The sequence below is a fragment of the Electrophorus electricus genome, chromosome 7, assembly GCF_041902795.1.
Source record: "Electrophorus electricus isolate QZ-2024a chromosome 7, ASM4190279v1, whole genome shotgun sequence".
NCBI lineage: Eukaryota > Metazoa > Chordata > Actinopteri > Gymnotiformes > Gymnotidae > Electrophorus > Electrophorus electricus.
The window spans coordinates 8,642,501-8,667,532 of NC_137503.1; the positions used below are offsets into that span (position 1 = coordinate 8,642,501).

At 38.2% G+C, this 25,032-nt stretch overlaps 4 protein-coding genes across 9 annotated transcripts in view; 3 read left to right on the forward strand and 1 right to left on the reverse strand.

Moving 5' to 3' along the window:
* prkcda (protein kinase C, delta a) overlaps positions 1 to 4,095 on the forward strand; it is a 9,565-nt gene extending 5,470 nt beyond the window's left edge. For all 3 annotated transcript variants that reach the window (XM_081717601.1, XM_027007897.3, XM_081717602.1), the window contains 13 exons: positions 1 to 31; positions 112 to 197; positions 287 to 416; positions 493 to 593; positions 722 to 818; positions 897 to 1,027; positions 1,293 to 1,466; positions 1,732 to 1,823; positions 1,987 to 2,049; positions 2,129 to 2,267; positions 2,372 to 2,560; positions 2,743 to 2,871; positions 3,028 to 4,095. The exon at positions 1 to 31 is cut by the window's left edge and continues 1 nt beyond it. In XM_081717601.1, the coding sequence (XP_081573727.1) occupies positions 1 to 31; positions 112 to 197; positions 287 to 416; positions 493 to 593; positions 722 to 818; positions 897 to 1,027; positions 1,293 to 1,466; positions 1,732 to 1,823; positions 1,987 to 2,049; positions 2,129 to 2,267; positions 2,372 to 2,560; positions 2,743 to 2,871; positions 3,028 to 3,186 (1,521 nt within the window). In that variant the 3' untranslated portion in view covers positions 3,187 to 4,095. The remainder of the gene's footprint in view (positions 32 to 111; positions 198 to 286; positions 417 to 492; positions 594 to 721; positions 819 to 896; positions 1,028 to 1,292; positions 1,467 to 1,731; positions 1,824 to 1,986; positions 2,050 to 2,128; positions 2,268 to 2,371; positions 2,561 to 2,742; positions 2,872 to 3,027) is intronic.
* Positions 4,096 to 5,578: 1,483 nt separating this feature from the next.
* ddi2 (DNA-damage inducible protein 2) lies at positions 5,579 to 16,216 on the forward strand. 3 transcript variants are annotated; one of them, XM_027007894.2, is made up of 10 exons: positions 5,587 to 6,052; positions 6,745 to 6,874; positions 7,092 to 7,337; positions 7,449 to 7,575; positions 8,532 to 8,659; positions 8,976 to 9,104; positions 9,723 to 9,826; positions 10,060 to 10,252; positions 11,287 to 11,337; positions 12,824 to 12,963. In XM_027007894.2, the coding sequence occupies exons 1-9, from the start codon at positions 5,915 to 5,917 to the stop codon at positions 11,295 to 11,297; spliced, it is 1,206 nt and encodes a 401-aa protein (XP_026863695.1). In that variant the 5' UTR covers positions 5,587 to 5,914; the 3' UTR covers positions 11,298 to 11,337; positions 12,824 to 12,963. The 3 variants fall into 3 exon arrangements, 2 of the variants coding, with proteins under 2 accessions (XP_026863694.2, XP_026863695.1); XM_027007893.3 differs by lacking the exon at positions 11,287 to 11,337 and having other exon boundaries at positions 5,579 to 6,052; positions 12,824 to 16,216; XR_014124545.1 differs by having other exon boundaries at positions 5,585 to 6,052; positions 10,060 to 11,337.
* Positions 16,217 to 20,366: 4,150 nt separating this feature from the next.
* tomm6 (translocase of outer mitochondrial membrane 6 homolog (yeast)) lies at positions 20,367 to 22,111 on the reverse strand. The gene is made up of 3 exons (XM_027007914.3): positions 21,879 to 22,111; positions 21,065 to 21,188; positions 20,367 to 20,672 (listed from the first exon to the last, which is right to left on the reverse strand). The coding sequence occupies exons 1-2, from the start codon at positions 21,974 to 21,976 to the stop codon at positions 21,092 to 21,094; spliced, it is 195 nt and encodes a 64-aa protein (XP_026863715.1). The 5' UTR covers positions 21,977 to 22,111; the 3' UTR covers positions 20,367 to 20,672; positions 21,065 to 21,091.
* Positions 22,112 to 22,158: 47 nt separating this feature from the next.
* Positions 22,159 to 24,894, forward strand: uqcc2 (ubiquinol-cytochrome c reductase complex assembly factor 2). Of its 2 annotated transcripts, none has more exons than XM_027007912.3 (4): positions 22,159 to 22,335; positions 23,218 to 23,292; positions 23,435 to 23,504; positions 23,866 to 24,578. In XM_027007912.3, exons 1-4 carry the CDS (start codon positions 22,198 to 22,200, stop codon positions 23,907 to 23,909), a joined length of 327 nt encoding a protein of 108 aa, XP_026863713.2. In that variant the 5' UTR covers positions 22,159 to 22,197; the 3' UTR covers positions 23,910 to 24,578. The 2 variants fall into 2 exon arrangements, with proteins under 2 accessions (XP_026863713.2, XP_026863712.2); XM_027007911.3 differs by lacking the exon at positions 23,866 to 24,578 and adding an exon at positions 24,596 to 24,894 and having other exon boundaries at positions 22,161 to 22,335.
* The last annotated feature ends 138 nt before the right edge of the window (positions 24,895 to 25,032 follow it).

Genomic DNA, 25,032 nt, shown 5'->3' on the forward strand with positions numbered 1-25,032 from the left:
GGGCTCAACAAACAGGGATACAAGTGTAGACGTAAGTATTGTTTGGGCATGCACAGCCTTCTTTTTATGCATCACTAACTTATTCAACTTGAGATGTTTTTGCTTTCACAGAATGTAATGCAGCTATCCATAAGAAGTGCATTGACAAAATCATCGGAAGATGCACAGGCACAGCGGCTAACAGCCGCGACACGGTGGTACGTATGGTCTCCTCACAGTGTATTCTGTTTGGGTCTGTGTCATCACCTTTGTTCTAACACAGTTGTATGTGCTTGTGTCTGTGCAGTTTCAGAAGGAGCGCTTTAAAATTGATATGCCACATCGCTTTAAGACTTACAACTACATGAGCCCCACCTTTTGTGACCACTGTGGGAGTCTGCTTTGGGGTCTTGTCAAACAGGGATTAAAGTGTGAGGGTGAGTGAGAGATTATGTGTATGTGTGGGATAGTATGCATATGTCTTTGTGTTTCTGATTGTCAAAATGTTCTCAGACTGTGGCATGAATGTTCATCACAAGTGTCAGACTAAAGTGGCAAACCTGTGTGGCATCAACCAGAAACTACTGGCTGAAGCACTCACTCAAGTCAGCCAGGTGAGTCTGGATGTATGTGAATTTACCGTTTTAAAGAAAAATATTAAATTCAAGCAATGTCAATTTCATTTTTAGAAATATTGTTCAGAAAATTCTTTGTGTATGTTACTTATATTTTCTCTCCACAGAAGTCCACAAAGCGGCCTGAAGCAAACACAAATGCGAACACGCCGGAAATTGCTTTTTATCAAGATTATAATAAAGGTCCAGGAACTGACACCAGTGGTTAGTGTGTGTCATTTGTATTCATAAATAGTGACTGATGAATATAGCAGTAGTGATTTAAATGATACATCTCTGTAGATGGGTCTCCATATGGCCACCTGTGGGAGGGTTCAAGTCCTCGCCCTCCATCTCGGATCACCCACCAGACACGTATCACTGCTGAGCACTTCACCTTCCACAAAGTGCTGGGCAAGGGGAGCTTTGGCAAGGTAGTGTTACCCTTCAAATGACTCTCATGTTCTCCACAGAGATTCTGAGGCTGCTTTTCTCTTTACTCCTTCTGACTATTCGCTTATTTTTTTACACATCTCTCCTTTTACCCTTCTATTATTAAATGCTATCTCCCCAGGAATAGACTAAACAAGTTCTATTCCATCTAACCATATTTCCTATCTCTCTTTGTGTGGGTGTATCTTTCTTTTGCTCTGGTCTTTGTCTCCATCTCTCTCTCTCTGATTCCCGCTGCTCCTTCAGGTTTTTCTGGCTGAACTTAAGGGCAGCGAGGAGTGGTTTGCTGTGAAAGCCTTGAAGAAAGACGTTGTGCTGATGGATGATGATGTAGAGTGCACCATGGTGGAGAAGCGGGTGCTTGCTCTAGCTTGGGACAATCCCTTCCTTACACACCTCTACTCTACCTTTCAGACCAAGGTAGCAAAGAACATATGAAGGGATTCCTACAAAATGCAGTCATATTATACAATATACAGTACCTCTTCAACCTCCCAGTCAACAGTAATGGGCAGTCCAGCAGAACCCCTATATATAGGCTGTTATTAAACCACACCAAGAGTTGTCACAAAAATCTGGACCAAAACTTATACTTCATGGAATCACCATTGTATTTAAATGATTGTTTTATCAGTTATTTCTTGTTTAGTCATTCACAATGTTTATTGCTTTGTCAACATGTTAGGAGCACTTGTTCTTTGTGATGGAGTATCTGAATGGAGGTGACCTGATGTTCCATATACAGGAAAAAGGACGCTTCGATCTCTACAGAGCAACGTGAGACACACACACAAACATACAGGCACACACCGAGCACACACACACATACAGTGACTTATTTTTAACTTAGTCAGAATTTTATGCTTTTTTTCTTAATATAAAATTGTTTGTGTAAATTACACACAGGTCTAATGGGGTCTGTTTTGTTTCTTCCCTCCAGGTTCTATGCAGCTGAAATTGTGTGTGGTCTGCAGTTCCTCCATGGAAAAGGCATCATCTACAGGTTACACACACAAACACACTGTTCTTGTGTACTATACCACAAGGCATTTTTTTTCACTTTTGTTTCTTTTCTTTATTAGGGATCTCAAATTGGACAATGTGATGCTAGATGGAGATGGTCATATAAAGATAGCTGATTTTGGCATGTGTAAAGAGAGTGTTTTTGGAGACAATCTCGCCACAACCTTCTGTGGGACGCCAGACTACATTGCCCCTGAGGTATGACGTGGAATCAAATGAATGTGACTTATGTTCTCACCTGTAGCAATTTCAGTTTAATTCAGTATACCCTTTTGGAGATCATTGTGTGTGTGTGTGTGTAGATCCTACTGGGTCAGCAGTATTCATTTTCAGTGGACTGGTGGTCATTTGGTGTGCTCGTGTATGAAATGCTGATTGGTCAGTCACCATTCCATGGCGATGATGAAGATGAGCTTTTTGAGTCCATCCGTATGGACACACCTCACTACCCTCGCTGGATCACCATGGATACCAGAGACATGCTGGAGCGGGTAAACATGCACACAAACACACCTGTGTGTACATGAAGACATATTGGCAATACTTAACAACGAAGATATATACACAATTCTGCTAAGGTTTAAAAGTGTATTAAGTCCTTAGAAAGGAGATACTTTGAGATCTTTGTATTATAAATGATATTTCTGCTCTTGGTTTTCTTTCATGAACATAGCTATTTGAGCGGGACCCTTCTCATCGACTGGGTGTTGTGGGTAATATCCGAGGTCAGTCATTCTTCAAGACTATTAATTGGTCTGCTTTGGAGAGGAGAGAAATCGAACCCCCTTATAAGCCAAAAGTGGTATGAGCTTTCTTTCCGTCTCTTTGTTTCTTACAGTCTTCTCACATTTTTTTTCCTTTCAGATTTCATACTCATAGAGCATATTTCAAAAATAAAGACACTGAAATACGGCTTCTGTTTATCATGTTATTTACTTCCATTCTTCTCCAATTGCAGAAAGCGCCCAATGACTGTAGCAATTTTGACCAGGAGTTTTTAAGTGAGAAACCCCGCCTGTCCCAGTGTGAGAAAAGTTTGGTTGACTCAATGGACCAGAGCGCCTTTGCTGGCTTTTCATTCATCAATCAGAGTATGGAGCATCTCCTGCAGAAGTGATGGTCAACCTGCTCCACCTATTAACAATAAAAAGATGCAATACAAATGAATGATTAAACTACACAGCCGATATTTTTCTGTGTCAGACAGGTCCACTAGCTCTCTTCTTTCTCAAAATAAAACCTATTTTTTTGGGCATGGATTTTAGACTGCACCTAAGATCAATGGTGTTGTAAATGTGCTAGGCAACCTTTCAGTGAACACCTAACAAAAGCCTGGAAAAGAAGTGGATTGAAATTTAAACACTGAAGACATTAGATTCCTTCAGTATATCAGCTGGCCATAACTGGCCCTCCAGGTTATGTATTTCATTTTAGACTAACCCATTCACAGTACAATATTTGGTGCACCCTTGCAAAGTCTGTGTAAATTTTTGTTACAATAACCATTCATTATTGTAGTTCAGCAACATTAGAAAACTAACTCTCATTAATTGTGTCCATGAACACCACTGATTAATGCAGACTAAGGGTTAATGGTTGAGTTTGTAAAAGAGGTTGCTCAAAGTGTAGACAAAAAGGTATAGATTATGTACAGTTACAGTTGAAGTCAGAATGTGCATGTTATATTCTTGCTTTATATTGTAAGTTTAGAAGGATATATTTAAGCTGTGCATATGTTGTATGCAGTTTTGTTTTTTGTGTATGCATTTTAACGTTTAGAAAGGAAGTAAGTAAAAATGCATATTAAAATGTATATTAAACATGCATATTTGCACACATGAGTAACATTTAAATTATTGTAATATCTTATACTGTATATGTCTATGGTGTATTGTGAAAAGGTATATATTTGGTATAGGTTCTCTTGGCTTTATGTGTGTGGTCTGTATGTAGGTGGTGTGTGTGAATATTAGTGCATTTAAGATATTTTTATTACTTGCCAATTAAACATGAGCATATGATCCAATGGTGTATAATGCTCAGGTTTTTTTTGTCAGTATTAACAAGTGAAGCATAAAGATACGGACATATTTGTGTACGTGAGGATGTTTCTGTAGTGTGTTCCGGTCTTCTAATTTGCAGCATGTTTATGTGAAAGACCGAATTTTGGACTCTCAATACTGAACCTTTTCAGAAGACTATTGCGCCTTCTTGTGGATGGTTTTAAAATGATCTCGGATTCAAGATAAAATGCTAAGAAACAAAGAATTTATAAGCTGAGGAGTCGCGGCAGACACACTTTATACTACTTTAGTACTTTATACTAAACACTGCTGTCTTTAGTACTTTCCATGATTTAAAATGGTTAAAACAGGTTTAAAACAGGTTTTCATGAAATATTGTTTAAGTTCGGTACATATACTTACATTTCTATGAACACAAAAATAGAAAGGCTTTAGAAAACAGCTTACATTTTTGTCATTGCTGGTTTTACACAACAAAAACAAGAAAAATAGAATTACACTATCAGTCATCAATGCAATATGTTACTGTATACTGTATGAAACAAAAATAATTACAAAATAATTAGTGCATTGGTATAAACAAAAATAGTATTCAATGAGATTGTAAGTGATGGGGTGGAAAATTTAAGGATCCCATCTTCCATCACTCCATCCACGTTTCAAGCAATATAATTCCTGGAGAGCCAAAGGAGAAAATATTGCGTTGCATTTCGCATCCAACTTTGGATTGATTCTACCTCAATGTCACCACATGCCTCTTGCACTATGTGCTGAAGAGGCAGACGGCCAGATGGTTGGTGGACATACACTTTCCAACACCAAGCCAACTGGACTGAGAAATGGGGAGTAAGAAGCAGCCCTGAACCAGAGCAGCCTGGAGGAAACTAATATTATCTCAGATATTCTCCAGACTAAGTGTCCATATTATAGAGGTTGAGTTCTCTGCCCAACCTTCCTCATCACCAGGCCATGACTTATGACAAAAGTGGCCCTAATTTCATCAGAAATTTGTCTCTGTATATTGCCTGGTCCTTTTCTTTGTTTTTGATGTCATCTTTGTCCTCTTCCTACTCCTCTACTTCTTCCTCTCACTCTCACTGCCTCCATGTTTGCAAAGTTCTCACAAAAGAGCCAAGGTATGTGCTTTTCCAATGATTACAAGACCTTTTATTTTTGAATAAAGTCCCCAGTGTAAGAAACAGTGTGGTGTTTTTCAAAGTGTTGGAAAATTATTTTCAAGGCATATTTAAGGCATGGTTACAAAAATTAAGGCTTTGATATTTGTCTAATTATTCACTTTCGCTGTGTAACAAATCGCAAAAGATGCAACTCGTACTGTAATTTAAAAATGAGTTGAAGGCTTATATTCTGGAGTTTAGTGACTTATGCTATAGACATAGTTGAACTATTTCTAGCTTCACATTCCTGAAGGCCGACTGGTGCCGCTGCGCAGCTCCAGAGATCTATATGTCATAGGCACGAGGATTGTGTCTTATAAAATTATCTAGGGATCAGTGAATTTCCGTAGACCTGTCCGCAGAATTTGCGTTACTTGAAAGAACCCCGTTACAGTTAGTTTCTCGTATTTACATCGAAAGGAGGTGGAGGATCAGTGTTCCAGAAGATCTGTTTCTAATGTTTATTACATTGCTATTTTAATTGCGTCCATGCCCACTAGGTGCTTTATTATAAAATAACTAAACAAATTTGAACATATAAGACGCTCTCTTCTAAACGATAAAAAGCAAACGTTAGCTAGTAAGGGAAAGGGAAGCTGTGCTGTTGTCCACTGTTAACAGGGCTCCAGTGACTCCAAGCGCAATGTTGTTGACCGTGTTTTGCGCACCAAGGGACCGATCAGAGACAACTTTTTCCCTGGACGTCTCCCCGGATCTTGAACTCAGGGATTTTTTGGCTCTATGCGAACTAGAATCAGGAATACCCGCGGGGGAGATTCAGGTAAACCATGTCCAAAAGTACTTCAGCAAACGATAACAAGCCTGCTAGCAAGCAGACTTTTTACTAGCAGTTAGCTATACACATAAGGTAACCGGCATTTCATACTATTAATAGCATGCTACGTACGCAACGTTAAAGAATTATCCTAGATAGATAGAAAGATATGTAGCTTACATATTTTGGAAACATAACGCCGAGGAAGCTCCTTCGTTTATGTCGAGTTAACTAGCTAGCTAATTAGCTATCCCGAGGAGCTTTCACTTGCAAGGTAGCTAGCCAACAAGCAAGCTCGCTCCCTAGTTAGCCCGATTGAGTTAGCGAGTTAAGCTAGTAGCTAGTGTCGTCGGGGTGGTTATTTACATAGGTTACAAACTGTAAAACAGCTAGCTGGCTAAAAATATGACACGGGTTACTTGATTAACCCAAGGGCCCCAGAACTTTGCATTGCACATGACAAGTTATCAAAAGCTTGCTGTCAAACTGAAAGTGAATCTTACATGAAAGCTACGTTTAAGTCAAACGGCACCTTGTATACTTCATTGGGACTTATTTTCGTTTCGATTTGTCTTTGCTGACCTAGCTAACTAGGCTGGATATGTCTCGCTAGATGACGAAACGAGGTTTGAAACTCTAGTCCTTAGTCCATTTAATTTAACTTTCTTTAAGTCGTTTTAATTCGTGGTTGTTGATAGATCTCATATGCAGAGCAACCGTTAAGAGACCTCACCCGAGCCTTGGGGAATTATGGGCTAAAGGATGGAGATGTGGTGGTGTTAAGACAAGCAGAAAAGCGGCAAGCTGCACAGCCCCCCGCATTCCCAGGTAAAATGCCCCTGCGGATTTCATTTTTGGAAAAAAAAAGTTGCATATTCAAAGAGTTAACCAAATAGTTTGTACTAATAAAACGAATGGAGCAAGTAAGTCTTGTAACAGGTTTTTAAGCCAGGCAATATTTATAAAAGGGCGGGGGGGGCTGTTTTTTTTTAGGGTGGGGGGGAGAGTCCTTCTTTAATGGATTTATTTTTCTGTTATTTCCTAGGACTACCCCGCATTGATTTTAGCTCCATCACAGTCCCCGGTACCTCGTCAAATCAACACTCCAGCAGACACGCTCAGCATCCCAGTGTTGCCCAATCCCCCCCTGTTACTTCCCCTGCCTCCTCTCCTCAGGGATTGGACAACCCCTCACTGTTACGTGATATGTTGCTTGCCAATCCACATGAACTTTCCCTGCTGAAGGAGCGCAATCCACCCTTGGCTGAGGCCCTGTTGAGTGGTGACCTTGGTGAGTGGACAGCATTACAGAGAATATATGATGGCTTTAATCATTGTGGTCAGTGAGTGTTCCCACAATTTTGTCAGAGCCTGAGTAATTAAACCAGTTCGCCTCCCTCAGAGCGCTTTACAAAAGTGCTTTTGGAGCAGCAGCAGGACAGAGCCCGAAGGGAGCAGGAGCGAATCAGACTTCTCACAGCTGATCCTTTTGATCTGGAGGCTCAGGCCAAGATTGAGGAGGACATCAGGTACAACAGTGGGTTTGAGTCTGAATGTTGCAAAGCTGTCCAGAAGCTTTAACATACTGTTAAACCTCCAAACAAAGACTTTAAAAGAAACATTAACCACATTTAAATGCATGCTAATGTTTTATCTTAATGCACACAGTTCAATTGTTTGTTTTTTTTGCTTGTGTATAAATGTATGTAGACACAGATGTGTAGAATTTATAAATATCTTATTATTAAAAGCAAGTACCAGTTAGGCTCTTGTTGTAGCTGAGTTGCATATGCCTGTAATTACCTATAATTACCTCTTTACCTGATGAAGAGAGCACGTGAACACTTTTTTTCTGCTTGTAACAGTTGAATGTATTTTTTGCATGTACAAACTGGTCTACCAGCAAGCTGTATTCAGTCCAACCTAATTTATGCAGCGCTATTATTTGTATGGGAAATAGGTGCTATGGTGATGGTTCCATGCAGTTCTAGTCGACGTGCATTAGTAAGGATAACTTGCAGAATGATGCTTAATACTTGGAAGCTTTCTCTGCAGTCTCCATCTTCTGATTAAACCCTCACATTCTTGGCTGAACACTTTTTTTCGCAGCCAGTGTATGTGGTGGTGTGATGGCAGTATGAGTACATACAGTCATGCTGTTGTCTGCTGCCACTCAGCTAAGTGAATAGTGAGATTATTTGAAACAAAAGCACATCTCTCAGTGCAAAATCCATTCTCTGTTCCAAGATTATTTCCAGGCAGACTTGCAGCCAAAGCATCCTAGATCACTGTCCCGAAAAAAGGGGCTTGTAGTACTTGGGCCTTGGCTGGAATAAGAGTGGTTTGTTTTGTGGGTCATTTCACTTTTTAAAAAAGACCTGAAATGATATAAGAGTTTGTATTTGGGTTACAAAATATTTTGTAAGCATTGTCAGAGAGCCAAAGAGATATTGTTGATGTAAATGTATTGCGTTTTTTCCCCCAGGCAGCATAATATTGAAGAAAACATGACTATAGCTATGGAAGAGGCCCCTGAGAGTTTTGGCCAGGTGGTCATGCTCTACATCAACTGCAAAGTCAATGGACACCCTGTGAAGGCATTTGTTGATTCAGGTACACTGTGTTTTATTTATTTATTTATTTATTTTTTTTAGGCATATAGCGGTACACCTTCTGGTAATTCCAGTCTGTTACTAACTTGTGCCCTCAGGCTCATTAGCATTGGCATTGTAGACCCTATGCCATGGAACTGTTCTCCATTGGTAGTAACCGTTTTCAATTAATATACTGTGCCAACCAATGCTCAACCTGCAAATAAAGCTACACATTTCATTTCTTACATACCTACGTGAATAATTTCTAGCAAGATTAACCACTCTGTTTATTATAAAGACATTACTGTCGTAACTAAAACACACTCTGGTTTTAGGGGCCCAGATGACTATTATGAGTCAAGCCTGTGCAGAGCGATGTAACATCATGCGTCTTGTAGACCGGCGCTGGGCAGGGATTGCTAAAGGCGTGGGCACACAGAAGATCATTGGCAGAGTGCATTTGGGTACGTCTATGACAAGACCTATTATTATAATATATTTTTAGAAGTATGATCTCCCAACAGATTCTTTAGTGGAGATGTTCATGTTTCTGTATATAATACCTATTGGTGTCTGTTATTTGTTGAAGAACATTTTTGCTTCATTAATATTTATTTTATTGATGATAACCTTTGTGACGTCAGAGCTATACTACAAGCATATATGAAACATGAAAGGTTGTTGTAAGTCAGTTATTAAGAGTAAAGAAAGATTTTATGTATGCTGTGCTATAGGTCCACAAAATGATATGAAAATGATGGAAAAAAGTAAATTCATAAGCAAACATTTTAAAGTTTTCATTTCTTCTCAGAAGTATCTGCATGTTTTGAAATCCATGTCTTCACAGCGGACTCCAAAGTAATGACAAATGTTGATATGAAATAAATATATTTAAAAATTGGATCGCAAATAATATTGCGGGTGTTGTAAGATACCAACATAGTTTAATAAAGTAAATGATTTAAACATTGTTTTTGTTCAGGTGTTCCCATGTACTTTTCTTAATGTTTTGTATATTTTTCTGTATATGTGTTTTTTTTTTTTTGTATTTATTATGGATTTTGGTGGCCTATGTGTTCCAGCTCAGGTGCAGATTGAAGGGGACTTCCTGCCTTGCTCCTTCTCTATTCTGGAAGATCAGCCTATGGACATGCTACTAGGCCTTGACATGCTGAAAAGACACCAGGTGTGCATTTGAAGGAAAGGACAAAGCTTTTGTGATCCTCACTTCACAGCAAATACAGTATTTTATGTACTGTCTTGTCTTTTGGTTATGTCTTGTCTTCTGGTTCGTTGAAATGATAAACTCTTAATTGTCCCTGTACTTGTCCACGGTTATCAATTGATACAATTAAATGTGTTATGTGATGATTTTGGTGTTGGCTGTCCTAAGTCCAAACATTTTTGTTCATTTTTAAGTGCTCCATTGACCTTAAGAAAAGCGTGCTCCTGATTGGGACGACAGGAACAGAGACACGCTTTTTGCCTGAGGCAGAGTTACCTGACTGTGCCAGGTTGGCATATGGGCCAGAGGCACGAGAGGACAACCGCCCTGAGGAGATTGCAGACCACGAGCTAGCAGAGGCATTACACAGATCCATACAGGACAGCGGTGAGCTGCATGGTTAAAGATATAGACTACTGCTCTCTAGATAACAGTAGTGTGTCCTTCATTTGGCTACAGGTATGATCTATGCATAGGGTCAAAAGTGAATATTGTTAAGATTTTATCTCTATATATTTTTGTACTTTACCATCATATGAGGTATTTGTTTATTGCATTTTTCCACAGTTATTTTACACTTAGTATTTCTTTACTGTAAGTTTATACAGTTGCAAGGAAAGTTATGACCATGATTAAAAGGCTGGGTGACACTGAATTGAAGGTCCAGTTAAGGTTATATTTAGCTAGCCTATACTGAATCCACAGACATTTGATTAAAAAAAAGCATTTGATAATATGAAGGTAAGAGGAATAATGTCAGAGAGAAAAATAGTCATCAGTAGACTAAGGCATAAGGTTTACCTTGCGGTAGGATTGTGTTTGTTTGCCGTTTGCTGTGTAGCCCTTTGAAACATAACCAATCCACCAAGTGTAGTACAGTATGAGAAAATTATTTTAGTCCTATAACTAAAACATGTAGGCCTGACATGTGATAAATGTCAAATGATTGTAAATATAAGTGTTTGTCATAGTTCAGAATTAAGAAATTCAAAATTCAAAAATTCCTTTTATTGAAGTAATATTCTGTTGTTTTTGAGGTGTTTCAGCCTATATATGATGGCATAAACCTCACTATGAACAATCATTAGAAACAGTAATGCTTACAAGAAGGGAAATTCTGAAGTAAGCATGCATTGCTAATTGCTTAATCTGACAGTGATTTTATTAAATGGCACCACTATATGAGTCATAGCCTGATCACCAGGATGGTCAAGGGCCAAAGTAATTTGGGCTCATACTGTACACCTTGTGAGATCCTAGAGCTATAGAGCATTCTCTCTCCACATCTTGTTCTGTCTCTCTCTCTCTCTCTTTCTTTCTTTCTCGTCACTCTTTCATTTTTTCTCTGAATGTGAGTGTTTCCTTAATTTGTGCATCCTGTTGCATGCCTTGTGTGGTGTGTGTACTCTAACCATGTGCAGGACAGCACTGATGAATATGGACAGACAGCTGGAGAGGGTCCTGCCTATCAGGTACAGAAGTCACACATGGGCACTGGAGTTTCTGTCCCATCATTCAGATATTTCAGCCAGTTTTTCATAAACATCCCAAGATGTTTGTTGTTGTTAAAGAAGGACCACCATTTAAAGGATTCATAGTTTTCCATAAAAGTATTCAGAAAGCGAATTGTTATTTCTGCTGTATATTGAGTTAAGACAGCATATATGAGGCAAACTGCTGCATGCGACCTTTTTGTTTTTGGCTATTTCTGGGCACGTGTATTAATTATTTGGAATAATGACACTTTGTCTTCAGTTCCTCTATTTTAGGCAAGCATTTGAGTATCTATATAAATTAATTAAAAAGAAATACTAACACTCATGTTAATTTTATAAATTAGGTACAAGGTACGCCAGACTTAATTAGTAAGACTGTTTATGCATGGAATATTTAGTCACCAGTATGGTTATCTATAGTCACTTATAATGTCAGCCAGTTCGGGTCATCTTAAAAAGCAAGATACTTTTATGTTGTCATATCACTGTAAAAGTAGTATGTTTGGACTTTTGTGATGTGTGGTTTTTGTTGTTTTTTTTTTCCTCTTCTTCTCTTCCCACCTTCTCCACAACTTAACATTCCCATTCCACTGGAATGTATTAATGAAAATCTCATCGGTGCATACATTTTTTTATGAATAGAGATAAATGGTAGAAGCTTAGTTGTAGGCACAAAGTTGTGTACAAGAGTTAGGCAGCCAAAAACAGCATTTTAATTTGCTTAAAGTTCTTTTGTGGCAACGTGGAGCTAAACATAGAAGGTAATCCCAGCACATGTCCAGAAATACTTTTTGGCATTGTACCTTTGCCACATATTTGCACAAAAATGGTCAGTGAGGCTTCATTGTGTTTGAAAGACACTGTACATTCAAGATTTAAGACATTTAGTATCAGTATGCGTTATGGCATCATTTCAACACTTTTCTGCTAAAATATATCCTTAATATATAGAGACCATAAGTAGAGCTGGAACTTTCAGTAATTTTTAAATAAAAAATAAAGGTTTGCCATTCTTGGCATTCTGTAAGTTTGAATACATTATTAACTAAATTACCAAAAAAAAGGTTTATAATCCCCAAATTAACTTTTTTTTTTTTTTAGTTTTGAATAAATGCACAGACATGGAGAAATTCCTCACACTCTGTTAATGGTATTTGCCACTGTAATATTCTGCAGTGTTTGTCACTGAATTTTGTCACATGAGTTCCCCTTACCCACAATTTAAATGATTTGATGAACTCTAAATCTACTATCTAAATTACAGCAGCAAAGCATGAATCTGGGTAGTGCATGTACTGTAATATTAATGTTGATGCCTCATGAATACATTTAGTCTTTGCCTGTTTGATTCATGCTTAATTTGTAGTGCATGTGATTGTATTGCATGGTTTTACATGTCTTAAATGCATTAAGTGCATGTGGCAGTAGGTGCAGACACTCATTGTTTTACTTTCCTTTATAGACACTGCAGATGGAAAAACTACCTCACCACAGTCCCCACCACTCTCCCTTTGCAAACCTTTTAACACAGCCAGTTCCTCATCTGCCACTAGTCATAATCAGAGTTTCACAACGGACCGCACCAAGTCTGACCCAGCCTCAATATGTGGCCTGCCACCAGAGGCACCATTCAGTCCACCTCAAACCCAGGGAGAAACCAAATCACAGCCATCTGACACCCAGGGCGCAACTGAAGATCATCCGACCCATGTCGAGGAAGTACCTGCATCATCCCCACTTCAACCAGAGTCCTCTGGGTGTCCTACCCTTGGACTGGCTGACGCCTTCACACCTCAGTCCCACACTGAAACTGATTCCATGTCACCTGCCAACCAAGCAACAGAAGCTCTTATTCCATCCATTCTCTCTGCTCAGGAACCACTCTGTAGTACTGTGTCAAAGGACAATGAAGTGACTAACCTTGTAACTTGTGAGGAGTCTGTGAATCATTTAGATGCAAATGTATGGGAAGATGTTGCCTTAGAAGAGAGAAAAGAAACTGAGTCTCCCTTTACCAATCTAAACACAAGGCCCCATAATGGAGCTTTGTTAGAAGAAGTGGACATGACAGAATCTACTGATGCAAAAGGTATAGGTTCTGACTTTCCTGATCAGCTCCTACAAAAAGAGCAAGACAGCATTATGAATAATGCTACTAACAATCAAATGGATCAGCTTTCCCCTGTTTCAGAGCTGACCTTTTACCACAACCTTGCGGGGTCAGCCACTTCTCTTCAGCAGACTCTCATCCACTCAGATTTTGAGGAGAATATGGACGCTAAGCCTGCCTCAAAAAAAGCAGCACCTTCAGAGAGGGATGAGCCAGATGGGGAAAACATTCCCTCCTTGGCTCAGGCCCTTAAAGAGCTTCATGAGCTTCTGATGTCCAACGCTCATGCTCAGGCTTGTGGAAGGAGCCTTCCATCTGCCTCTAACACAACTACAGTAGAACAGGATCCTGAGGGAGTGGATCCAGAACCCATCACAGAGGATTTTGCCAGACTCAACCCAACTATTGATTCATCATCATCTCACACTGCCACTACCAATGAAGCAAATTTTGCCAAATCTGAACATGCTGCTCTAGCAGAGGATAGTACTATAGAGGTACACACAATAAGCCCTCTAGGGCAGGAAGAGAATCAGACTAACGGAGTGGCGAATATCAATGTTGAACAAAACATGACACGGTCTCCACATATCCCTGAAGGTAATCAGGTGGGTGGGAATGAGGGAGGAAATGTGTCTGAGCCAGGGGAAGCATCTCCATTACAGGGTTTATTTGAGTTCAGCAGGAACGAGGATATGCAGATGGGATATGCAGATGGGAGGACCTCAGGCGCTGACCCCCCCAGTCTGGCTGAAGGGTCTCAGCAGCGCCCCCTGTCTGTAGCAGTTGACTCCTCAGTGGACAGTTCCAGTCTTGTGCCTGTTGCTTCTTCTCACCCGTCAACACAAGCCACCAGGTCGGCTCCTCTCCTCTTTGCAGACTCTATCCAGCTTTCCGCACCAACCTCAATGGGACAGTATCCTGCAGAGCACATCCAGAGGATACAAGCGGCCGGGTTCTCGTCTCATGAGGCAACTGAGGCACTTCATCAGGCTGAAGGCAGTGTGGAACTTGCCCTACTGGTGCTGCTGGCCAGAAAGATCACTGTGCCCACTTAGATCTATTACAAACAAGTCATGGCATCATGAATTGGTTACTGAGCCTTTCGTTTTAATGCAATTTCCCTTTTTTCTTAGTAATGTGCTGAATTTATGTTTTATCTGTTCATTTTCTTTACACCCAAACTGTCAGATTTTTGAAGGGAGCGAGTAGACTTTATTCCCTTGTCTTGCGATAAGAACAGTGATGTCCTTACTTTTTTCATTTTCCTTTACGTCTTGCATGCTCTTGGTGAGGTTCCTAAGGGTTGTTGGTTTTAATTGGTTGGTTTAATGGGGCTTAGATTACTTTTTTGATGGGCATTTATCACTTGCCCTTTTGACATAAATTTACTGCTATCTTTACCTAGCACTTGAAGATTGCTTTACCCACACAGGTGAGTGCAACTGCATGTTGCCGACTTGTATTTTTAAGATGAACCGATACTTTTTAAATTGTGCAGAGCACTAATTATAATGATCTTGAAATTCGGTTGTGGATGATTGATATTTTTTGTTCAGAATCTTTTATTTCTCTTCCTGCACTGTTACTCCTTTACTAATGGATAAACTGGGCCCACCTTTCATTCTCTGTCGATCATGAACATAGCTCATCCACATATTTGGTGGTTCTTGAGTATGTATAAGCAAAACCATTTAGATTATATCATGGTATTTGTTAAAAGGCAATTTGTTTTGGGTTTTTTTTTGTTTCAGGATTTTTACCTTTCATAACTACTCATTTATGCCTGATGTATCTAAGTTGGATACTTCTGTGTTATATCATGAAACGGTTATGCGTGCCAGTTTCCCAGAGTTAGGTTAAGCCTAAGCATAATCTCAATGGGGACTTACTTTCAATGGTAGTTATGCAGGTTAGACAAAACCTAGGTTTAATTAATATCCGGGAAATCACCCTGAATACCTAGTAGTACATCTGCTACCATAAACTTCCCCTATGTTGTATTTGCAATAATAAATACGATACCTTTTGATGCTGTTTATCTTTGTTATATATGTTGTGGTCATTTTATTTTTGCCAATTGTGCATAACTTGAGCATTGTATTTTTTCATGTTTAAATTGGTTGCCTTTATAAATTATTTAACAGTAGATTTGTTAAATATGACTTAAACCATTTACCCTGTATGTTTCCATGTGACTGTTGAAGAAAAAAAGCATTTGTAACAGTGTTTTCTTCTATCAAAATGGACTTTTCTGTAATGATGCAAAATTTTGAGAGGAAGAGGAATAGGATCAGTAAGTCATGAAGCTGTTGGACTGCTTTATTTTTCAGGGATTTTGTGGTAATCCTCAATTAGTTTTTCATAAAATATCAAACTGGTTCATACCACAGTTTTGAGAGAAACAAATATGTTGAAGTACTATTAAAGGGTGAATAAGTGTTAGAAATGTTGTATTATTTTTTGGTTTTATCTGCCTTCAGCACATCTTTCATTAAAAGGGTTTTGATTATTTGTCATGATGCTCTTAATCCACCATCTTTTCCCAGATTTGAATATTGGAAATGTTGATTGAAGTTCTGGCAAGCCCCGTCTAGCTGTCTTGTCATGTCTACCCTTTGTATTTTTTTACATTGTAGTCTGGGTCATGTATCAGCTATGTTTAAACTTTTAAAATTATTTAGTTTAATCTTGAATACAGTTAAAAAACCAAATAAAGGAAAAATGGTTCTTTCTAATTCAAAACGAAAGTGTTTCATTGTGTAACGCAGTAACCTAAAGCCTTCCTTTTTAAGTGTATGTTCTATATTTTAGAGTATATATACACTCCCACACGCGCGCGCGTGTGTGTGTGCAATGTGTATGAGTTATTAAAAATCTCATACACACACGTGTTTGTGTGCGCGCGAGAACATACACACACACACCGTTTTAAGTGCAAATCAATAGCCAATTGAATTTAAGTCCTCCAGATGACATTTGTTAGAATGTATTTACATACTTTGCTTAATCAGTTAGCCACGCCTAAGAACCATTAAACGCAGAACAGGCCACCGAGCATTAGATAGGTCAATGGTCCGATTTCGTTTTTTAAAGAACATACAAAATCCAAATGGTAAGTTTTACATTACACCAAATAAGGGAAACGCCATTAAAATGTATGTCTAGGATGCTAAACTGTACCGCTAACACAACCCATAAACAATTTGCTTCAGAATAGTATGCGACGTAACGTGATTGCTGAGAAGGTTTACAAGCCTTTGTGAAAGCAACCTGCTAGGCCTTTTAATATACTTTGATGTTAACACTTACCGAAGCTATATTCGCTTTGATATTTCACCTAGGCCTACAACGATACTTCAGTTTGTGACTCTGCACAACCCGGGAGGGATGAGTGTCATCGAGAAAACGTGGAGATTTGCCAGACGTCAGAAGGGATTTTTGGGTAGATTTTTTAAATAGTACATTCAAGTATCACTTCATAGCCTGTAACGTGTGACAAGATATGTACTGTGAATAAATAAGTGAACCGATCTCGTTTTTAGCTCCTTTGGTGGGATTGCTGATGCTCTTAGGGCAATTGCAAACGCAGAGTCGTGGAGTCTCCAAGGCGTTTTCTTACAGACTCCACCATACGTTTCTGAAGAGGCCCAGAAGACTGTGCCCGATGAATTAGATTCTCCTTCTCAAGATTGTGCACAAGACCAGGACAAACGGTAGGGCCTTTGAAAAAGACCTTAGGCAGGGGGAGCTGTATTTCAAATGGTAAACACAAAGCAATTTTTCCTGGTTGAAGGAATATATGTTAACTGTAGACTTAAGATAATGATTCTTGTGACCTTTGATTTTATATGTTAAGACCTTGCGGGTTTACTTTACTACTCTTTGTGGGAACCATTTTCATTCAGAAACATATGGTTGATGAATAGTAGTGAAATTTGCTTTAATGCAAATTAATATATCCGGTGGTCAAGCATGTTTGTTCCTTTGCTCATGCTTACAGAGCAAGAGTTGGTGAAAATTTCTCAGCATGAGTAATAGAACTTCCAACTGACCCTTTTCGGTGATTTTTGGAAGCTACACCAAATTTGAACTTAACTTTTGCTTGCTTTAAGTTTTTTTCCTTCAAGTGGCTTTTCTGCTTAATAATTGTGAATTACTTATGTATGCAATTGGAAGGAGCAAAAGGCCTATGGCAATTTCATCTTTTATCAGTAAAGTGGTTAAAACCATAGCTTTAAATGACTGTGTTAATTTTACACTGAGGGCACTGAAACGCTATGCTCTTTTTTTTTTTAAGATACAAAGATCATACACAAGAAGAAACATTTGAAGTGAAGCTTAAATCAAAATATATTAATAGTTGTAAGTTAAAGTGTAATATTAATAAATTTTTAACACATTTTTCGTTGTTTGTTGAATTACACAGCCAATATTTCTCTTATTTCTCCTATGTAGCGGTGCCTCTGTATCAGGAGTACTGGCTGAAATGTGTGAAAGAAGACTTACACAAGGTGAAACAAAAAAAGCAGGCAGACTGTGTGGTGGCACATCGGCTTGCTGGCACACGCTCTCCCTCTGCATCCAGGTCAGCTTCTGTGCCAAGCCCTCCAGGGCTACATGTGACACCATATGCCCTGTGGCAGGAGCTGCCAGAAGTTAAGCGGCAGAGCTTGGTGAACATACTTGCAGCCAAAGACATTCGGCTGCAGGAGGTGGGATTTGAATAGTCAGTTGACAGATATTTCCATCAAACCTCATATCAAGGGTATGCTTCCTAATGATTCCTTGTACTCTTGCATAGGCCATGTTTGAACTTATTGTATCAGAAGCCTCATATCAGAAGAGTTTGCGTGTAGCAGTTGGTCTCTTTCAGTGCTGTTCAGAGCTGAAGCGTTCAATATCTCCTGTCCAGAATCATGTTCTGTTTTCGAATCTAAAGGACGTCTGCCAAGTCAGTGAGCGGTAAGGACCACGTACATTAAATTATGAAAACCACTAAGGCAGTTACTAATTTTAGCTCTGTCTTTTTGTCCTGTTAGATTTCTTCTAGATCTGGAGACCCGACTTGGGCAGAATGTGGTGATGTCCAAGGTCGGGGATGTTGTGCTGAGTCACCAATCAGCATTTCGTCAAGTCTTTGTGCCTTATGTCACCAACATGATGTACCAGGAGGCCCTTATTGTAAAACTTTTGTTAGTTTTGTTCATTCTCATATAAATTTCATGAATCCCATTTCATCTAAACCTTTGTCAACTATCATCACTTTGAAATTTGCAATTGCTGTTTAGACGGGAAAACAGGAAATTTGCAATGACTGTGAAGAAGTTGGAGAAAGATCCACTTTGCCAGAGACAGACACTCAAGTCTTTCTTGGTGCTTCCCTTTCAAAGGATCACAAGATTAAGGCTTATTTTAGAGGTGGGCTTTTACAAATATAATAATTGGACAGATTTTATAACCACTTACAAAATCTGCACAAAATAGGATGGGTACCTTTTTGTACCCACAACTTGCTTGAATGGATGTTCTTTATCACCACTTCAGAACATTCTTAAGAGAACTGATGACACAACAGATGTCACTAACCTACAGGAAGCAATTGAAGCTGTGCGAGAGGTAAGCCTGGGGTCCTTTTGGTAACATTTTTGATTTGCGCCCACATAGCTCTGTACCATTAAAAAAAAAAAAAAAATACTGCAAATTGTTAAATACTTTCATCAAAGTTCATCCTTATTCTAACCTCACTGGCAAAAAAAAACAAGTAGATTGGAGCATTGAGAAATGGTAATGCACATGACACAGGTGTTGTGTGGTGTGTTTTTTATTTTTTTATTTTTTTTAGGTTGTTTGGATCACACATTAACACTAACTTGGAAATGTATACCAGAATTGTAGTTACATGAGGCAAAAAAAAAAAATTACTTTTATTCTATGCAATATAGATAGTAGTAGAATGTGACCGCAACGTCCAACGAATGAAACAGACAGAAGAACTGGTTTGCTTGGAGAAGCTAGTGGACTTTGGCAATGTCAAGGTCTGAATACTCATTCTATTTTTTCCCTAAAGATTTTTATTTATTTATTTATTCTTTTACACAGTGGTTAATGTTTTCTTTTTTGTTTACATTAAGTCAATACCGTTAATCATAAGTGGGCGACATCTAATTCGAGCGGGACCCTTGAAAAAGTTGACAGTCAAGAGTCATTCCACTTCAGGCTCCGTGGTCTCTCACACAGAGATCCACCTGCACCTCTTCAATGACCTCTTGCTCTTGTCCATCAAGAGGCATGAGTATTTTGTACATAAAATATTCAAATAGCTTTTGATGCTAGATATCCTTTGCTTTATTGAATATTTAGAAATTCTGAGCATTTCTTTAAAGATAGAACCTCATCTAAAACTTTGTATGCATCTTCTACGTGTACATTATATCAGTGGACATAGGTTCAGGGTGCAAGACCATGCAGTGTTTCCAGCTCATGTTCGTGTAGAGGAGTTAAAGACTACAATGTTGGGTCTGCCTCCAGATGTCTTCCTCCTTCATCTCACTCAAAACCACTCACAAGCTGCAACTGCTTTTGTACTTGCTGCACAAACACGGTAAGTAGTGTTTTTGTTTTGCTTTTTTGTATCCTGATTTTTGCTTGTAACTCCCACAGCAAATGTCTTGGCTGCAACTTATTTTGGTCTACATATTTTAGTGGGGTTGCACATTAGTCATTTTCAGTTGCTAAATGTTCAAAGTCTAAGACTAACTTTAGTTTGATTTAACTCTAAATGTTTGTCTTCAGGTTGGAAAGAGAGACCTGGATCCAGCTTTTATCTAAACAGAAAGGCACAGGTAATGCAACTACCATGTCTTACTGAAGGGCACTGCTTCAGAGATCAAAATGGAAGTACATGAATATTTTATTGAGTATCATACATAACTTGTGTATCTCCTCCTTCCAGGTGTGTGACTAAGCATGTTCAAATAGTCTTGCTCCAGAGAGAATCTTTCATATCATGTAATCCTTAAATGCATTATTGAAATCTAAATAAAGACTTAAAAAAAAAAAAGTTAGTTTAACTGCAATAAAAAGTCATCAGCACATTTACAATCCTCCATTAGCTGTTACTCCCAATGTGTGTTCACTGGTCTGTTTCCTTCAGTCCCCATGGTGTGAAGCTCAATTCATTTTCAGAAGTGTCATCCTCCTGCAGGAAAAAAAGATAAATATATATATATATATATATATATATATATATATATATATATATATATATATATATATATATATATATATATTTTTTTTTTTTTTTTTGACACACACACACACACACACACACACACCACCGAGTGGAAATTTGTTGCAATTAGAATAAGAAAGCTGTATTTCCTTAGATAAATTTATAATCTTTGTGCAATGATGTGACTCCAATATGCACTAATTTTTTCAGGGTTACTTAAGACATCCAAACCATGGCTTTATGAGCAATAATAATAAAATGTAATGCACTAATGGTTCATCAACATGCTGAGTACAAAATTTGGGCATGGACAGTGATATTTAATCTGTGTGAGTAATGTAGATTTAGTTCTTGCTTACCTGTAAAACCCGATAATTTAATTGGAACTATGTAACTGGCTGAGGAGACATAAGGTCAAAGTCTGACAGGTTTCTTGCTACCCAAACTCCTGCTGCAAACAGACCTAGATTCACGAGGAGATTCCTATAACAAGACGAAATTGGCTTTAAAAAGGCGTTTATCTAAAGACGGTGTTATGGTTGCATCTCGGGTTCATACCGTTTACTTTGACATTCCACAAATGCTACATAAATATTCCTATACAGGGCTGTGTGAGACCGTTGAAGAGTTAGCTAGCGTTAACCGACTGCTTGGTATACTTATCCAACCTACAAGTGATAATCGGTTAAGGTTAGCTAACTCGTTATCCGTGACTAGATAGCTAGCCAGCATCAAATATAACAAATAATGTTTTGGTTTAAAATGATCGGCTAGAGGTTAGACGACGTGTAACGCGTCCATTATCTAGCCATCATTTACCACAGAACACTTCCGAGTATTTTGGTATTTATATAGCCATTTAGCCACCCACCGGATATATTAATTTGCAATAAATAGCCTAATACAAATAAACTAGCTAGCTGTTAGCCTTAGCTATGATAACTTTGGCTAACAAAGCTATTAAATTAGCTAATGCTAGCTAGCCTTAAAGTGGACTGGTTTCATTATTCAGATGTTGGCCACAGTAATTAGTTAGTTTATCCATCTACCTATACGCATAAATAAAACACAAACCCATTGAAACAGAAGTTAAACTGTTATCCATAACTATCCATTAGCTAGCTAACTAGCGTTAGCTAACCTAATTATCCTAGCTAAGTGACGTTAACTGACCTTCTGAAATCATTTCTATCCGTTGCAAATCGATAAACGGTGCTAATCCACCCAACAACGCCAGGTGTACCTTCATTTTTCTTTCCAGCACCGGTCATATTTTTCACTAATATGTACAATTACAATAGCATGAACGGCAAATGAGAGGGACAGCTATGCAGCTAAACCTTAGGCGATATAGCAAGCCACGCGCGTATAAAAACCCATTTGGAACTGCGCACGTTGCTGTTTCATCGTTCACGTCAACGACAGGAACGCCGTTCGATTTGTCCCCACGCGGCATCCTGACTTTAACCCTTCCTTTTCTGACAAGCCAAAAATGTCTGTCACTAGATATCGCCGATTCCTCAAGTTATGTGAGGAATGGCCAAAAGACGAATCAAAAAAAGGTCGAGATTTGGGCACATTCTTAAGACAAAGAATAGCCAGTGCATTCCGAGAGGGCGAAAACACACAGGTAACATTAGCTAGCTATCATTTCTTTAAAAATTAATAGCGAACACTGGCGTTAGTTATGTGTTAGCTAGCTAGCGTTAACTAACGCTATCTTGTTAGTAATCATGAAATGCATGCTTTTAAACTGGTCTCCATCGCGTCTTTTAAAAAACTGTTGTTGGTTAATATGATGTATCTTTTGTTTTGCCTGAACTTTCTTCAAACGTCCAGTTAACCTCATCATAGCTACCTATTGCTTTGTTTGTCCTTGGATGTATTGTTCACCATGTGACCGTAGAGCTTGCCTTGTAAAACTACCGAAGAGTAGCTACCTGTGATAGCAGAGGTCAGTTAGTTAGTCCCTATAGTTAGTTGGCTATAGGTTGTGAAACGTTTTGATACTTTTAGTAGTCAACAATTTGGCTTGAAGGTTTCTGTAATCCAAAATTTTCATAACAATTTAACGATGAACATTTTGAATATCATTAGTTAAGTCATGCATTTTGAAGTTGGAGTTGAGTCACGACTAAGTCTTTTATCCCTTGACACATACGTATTGCCTCGCACAGTGTGGTGTGCATATTTTTGTAAAAAAAAAAAAAAAAAAAAAAAGTTAGACATGCAGAGCATAGGACTATCGTATGTACGTTTACTATTCAGCAGAAGGTACTGCTCGAGTCTAACTGCAGGTTTCGTGAAACAATGGCATTATGTAAGTCTTAACCGGTAGCCTAAATGAGATATTTGCTGTAAGATCTGTAGTGTTCTGATTTTTATAAGAAATATGCAGTAATTGAGGAAAATCCCAATTAAGGTGTTGGCTTTGCATTACACAAGTCAGCATGCCTTTTGGCAAGATTATTTTAAAAAGTTGTTTGACTTAAGTATATTTTTATTTTTGTAGATTTCAGATCCAGAAAAATGTGATCAGATTTATGAAAGTCTGGCCCGCATCAACAGCAACGTTTACAAAGAAAAGGTGTGTGAATTGAGAACATCAGAACTGTGATTTTAATGAACCTTTCAGATGTGGTAGTTTCTTGTTAAAAATAATATTTTAAATAATATTGCAGCACACTTATTAAATTGAATGTAACTTTTTATTTATTTATTTTTTAAAGTTTCCACGAGCAAAAGACACAAGTTTTACAGGTGTGACGGTGGAAGAATGTAGGATGTTATTGGCAACAGGTGAGACTTTTGCAGCTGTTGAAATAACTTGTCAAAGTTTTATTACCGCGTTAAACCATGTATTATTTTTAAAAATAATATATTTGTGCATCATTATTTAAAAATCATTTCAGAAGTCTTGACGAAACAAGTTCATTGAATTTAATTAGTGATGTAAAACCTGTGGAGTTTTGGTTAAATTAAAATTGAGGATTTAAAACATGTATTCTGCTCCCCATCATCTCACTTTGATGGTTAAATGTACTAAGAGAGATGTGCACTTCATTGTTTTTGTTTTTTTTACCATATTATTTTAATGGATTGACAATATATTGCAGAAATCAATCATTGACTTTCTTAGCCCATTTGTATCTTTTGACAGAAATGGGCAGGATCCCTCACTCTCATCTGTGTGCAATGTGTTAGAAGATTGTCTCTGCACGACAAGTGTAGTTCTGTTCTATAAGCTTGTTGAAGTGCTTTACTGAATCCATATGTAGGCCAAAGTATGTACCAGTCAAGACACCAGGTTTATCTGGTTTGCTTCTTTGTCAGAGTACAGCTAATTTGTGAAATCACCTTGATGTGTGCATACTTGGAACAAAAACCTATAAATACTTAATATAGCCATTCTTTCATTCTGTTCTTGCATACCTTTTAAGGACACCCCCTGAATAATCATGTACACTATGCACAGAGGTCAAAAACACTACTTTTATCAGGGTGTGATTGTGCATATTTGAGATTTTTATTTAAAAGAAAAACATCAGACATGCATAGCCTAAGGAGTCTCATAAGTTCTCTGTTCATTGATGACCAGTGTCAAATTACTATATCATATGAGCTACAACAGTGATTTTGTAGGTTTTCTACCCCAAAATACTAGGCAAAAATGACACCACGTCTCTTAGGATGTATGAGAGCAACGATGCTGGAATGCACTTTGAGGCCAAAAATGTGTATTTAAAAAAAGTAATGCTGACCTAGCTCATAAAGATCAATCTCTTTGATAAGACACATTTTTAAAAAAAATCTTTTTTTTTTTTCTTTTTTTTTTGTGATTGCCCATGTAATAGACCCCAGGTTCATGTCATTAAATTATTCACTTGTAGGAAGTATGCAACAGATGAATGAAGCAAAAAGGGGAATGTGGAAGACTCTGATGGGGCGATTCTCCTCGAAACCAGGAGAAGGATTGCCTGAGAAGCCTGAAAAGTAGTCATCTTCCTCTATGGATACTTCTCTAGTTCATTTTCAATTCTCAATTTTCATTTATCTTATTATGATTTGTATATAGTGTTTTGTAATTTACTGCGAGATCTACGTGCATAATATCCCCTGTACTCTTATACAATATTTAATGCAATTCTATGTTCGTCTTGGAAGCCATTAAACCTACGCTGTATCGAAAGCATGTCTCAATTTTACTGATTAAGCAATTTATCTGAAAATGTATAGGAAAATTAACCATGATTAATATTAGTTTGTTTCAATCAGAATGTCCTGTCTTATACTCATTAGCCAATGTGTATAATAAGGAGAAACTGCA

What these genes read in the sequence shown, in the direction of transcription:
- ddi2 (XM_027007893.3), top strand. Translation starts at nt 5,915, where the DNA reads ATGTTGTTGACCGTGTTTTGCGCACCAAGGGACCGATCAGAGACAACT. An exon ending in ACAGCCCCCCGCATTCCCAG is followed by an intron (nt 6,875 to 7,091) that starts GTAAAATGCCCC and finishes GTTATTTCCTAG; the next exon opens with GACTACCCCGCATTGATTTT. An exon ending in GAAGGCATTTGTTGATTCAG is followed by an intron (nt 8,660 to 8,975) that starts GTACACTGTGTT and finishes CTCTGGTTTTAG; the next exon opens with GGGCCCAGATGACTATTATG.
- tomm6 (XM_027007914.3), bottom strand. Translation starts at nt 21,976, where the DNA reads ATGACCGGTGCTGGAAAGAAAAATGAAGGTACACCTGGCGTTGTTGGG. An exon ending in GATAGAAATGATTTCAGAAG is followed by an intron (nt 21,189 to 21,878) that starts GTCAGTTAACGT and finishes GTCTTGTTATAG; the next exon opens with GAATCTCCTCGTGAATCTAG.
- uqcc2 (XM_027007911.3), top strand. Translation starts at nt 22,198, where the DNA reads ATGTCTGTCACTAGATATCGCCGATTCCTCAAGTTATGTGAGGAATGG. An exon ending in GAGAGGGCGAAAACACACAG is followed by an intron (nt 22,336 to 23,217) that starts GTAACATTAGCT and finishes TTATTTTTGTAG; the next exon opens with ATTTCAGATCCAGAAAAATG. An exon ending in TAGGATGTTATTGGCAACAG is followed by an intron (nt 23,505 to 24,595) that starts GTGAGACTTTTG and finishes ATTCACTTGTAG; the next exon opens with GAAGTATGCAACAGATGAAT.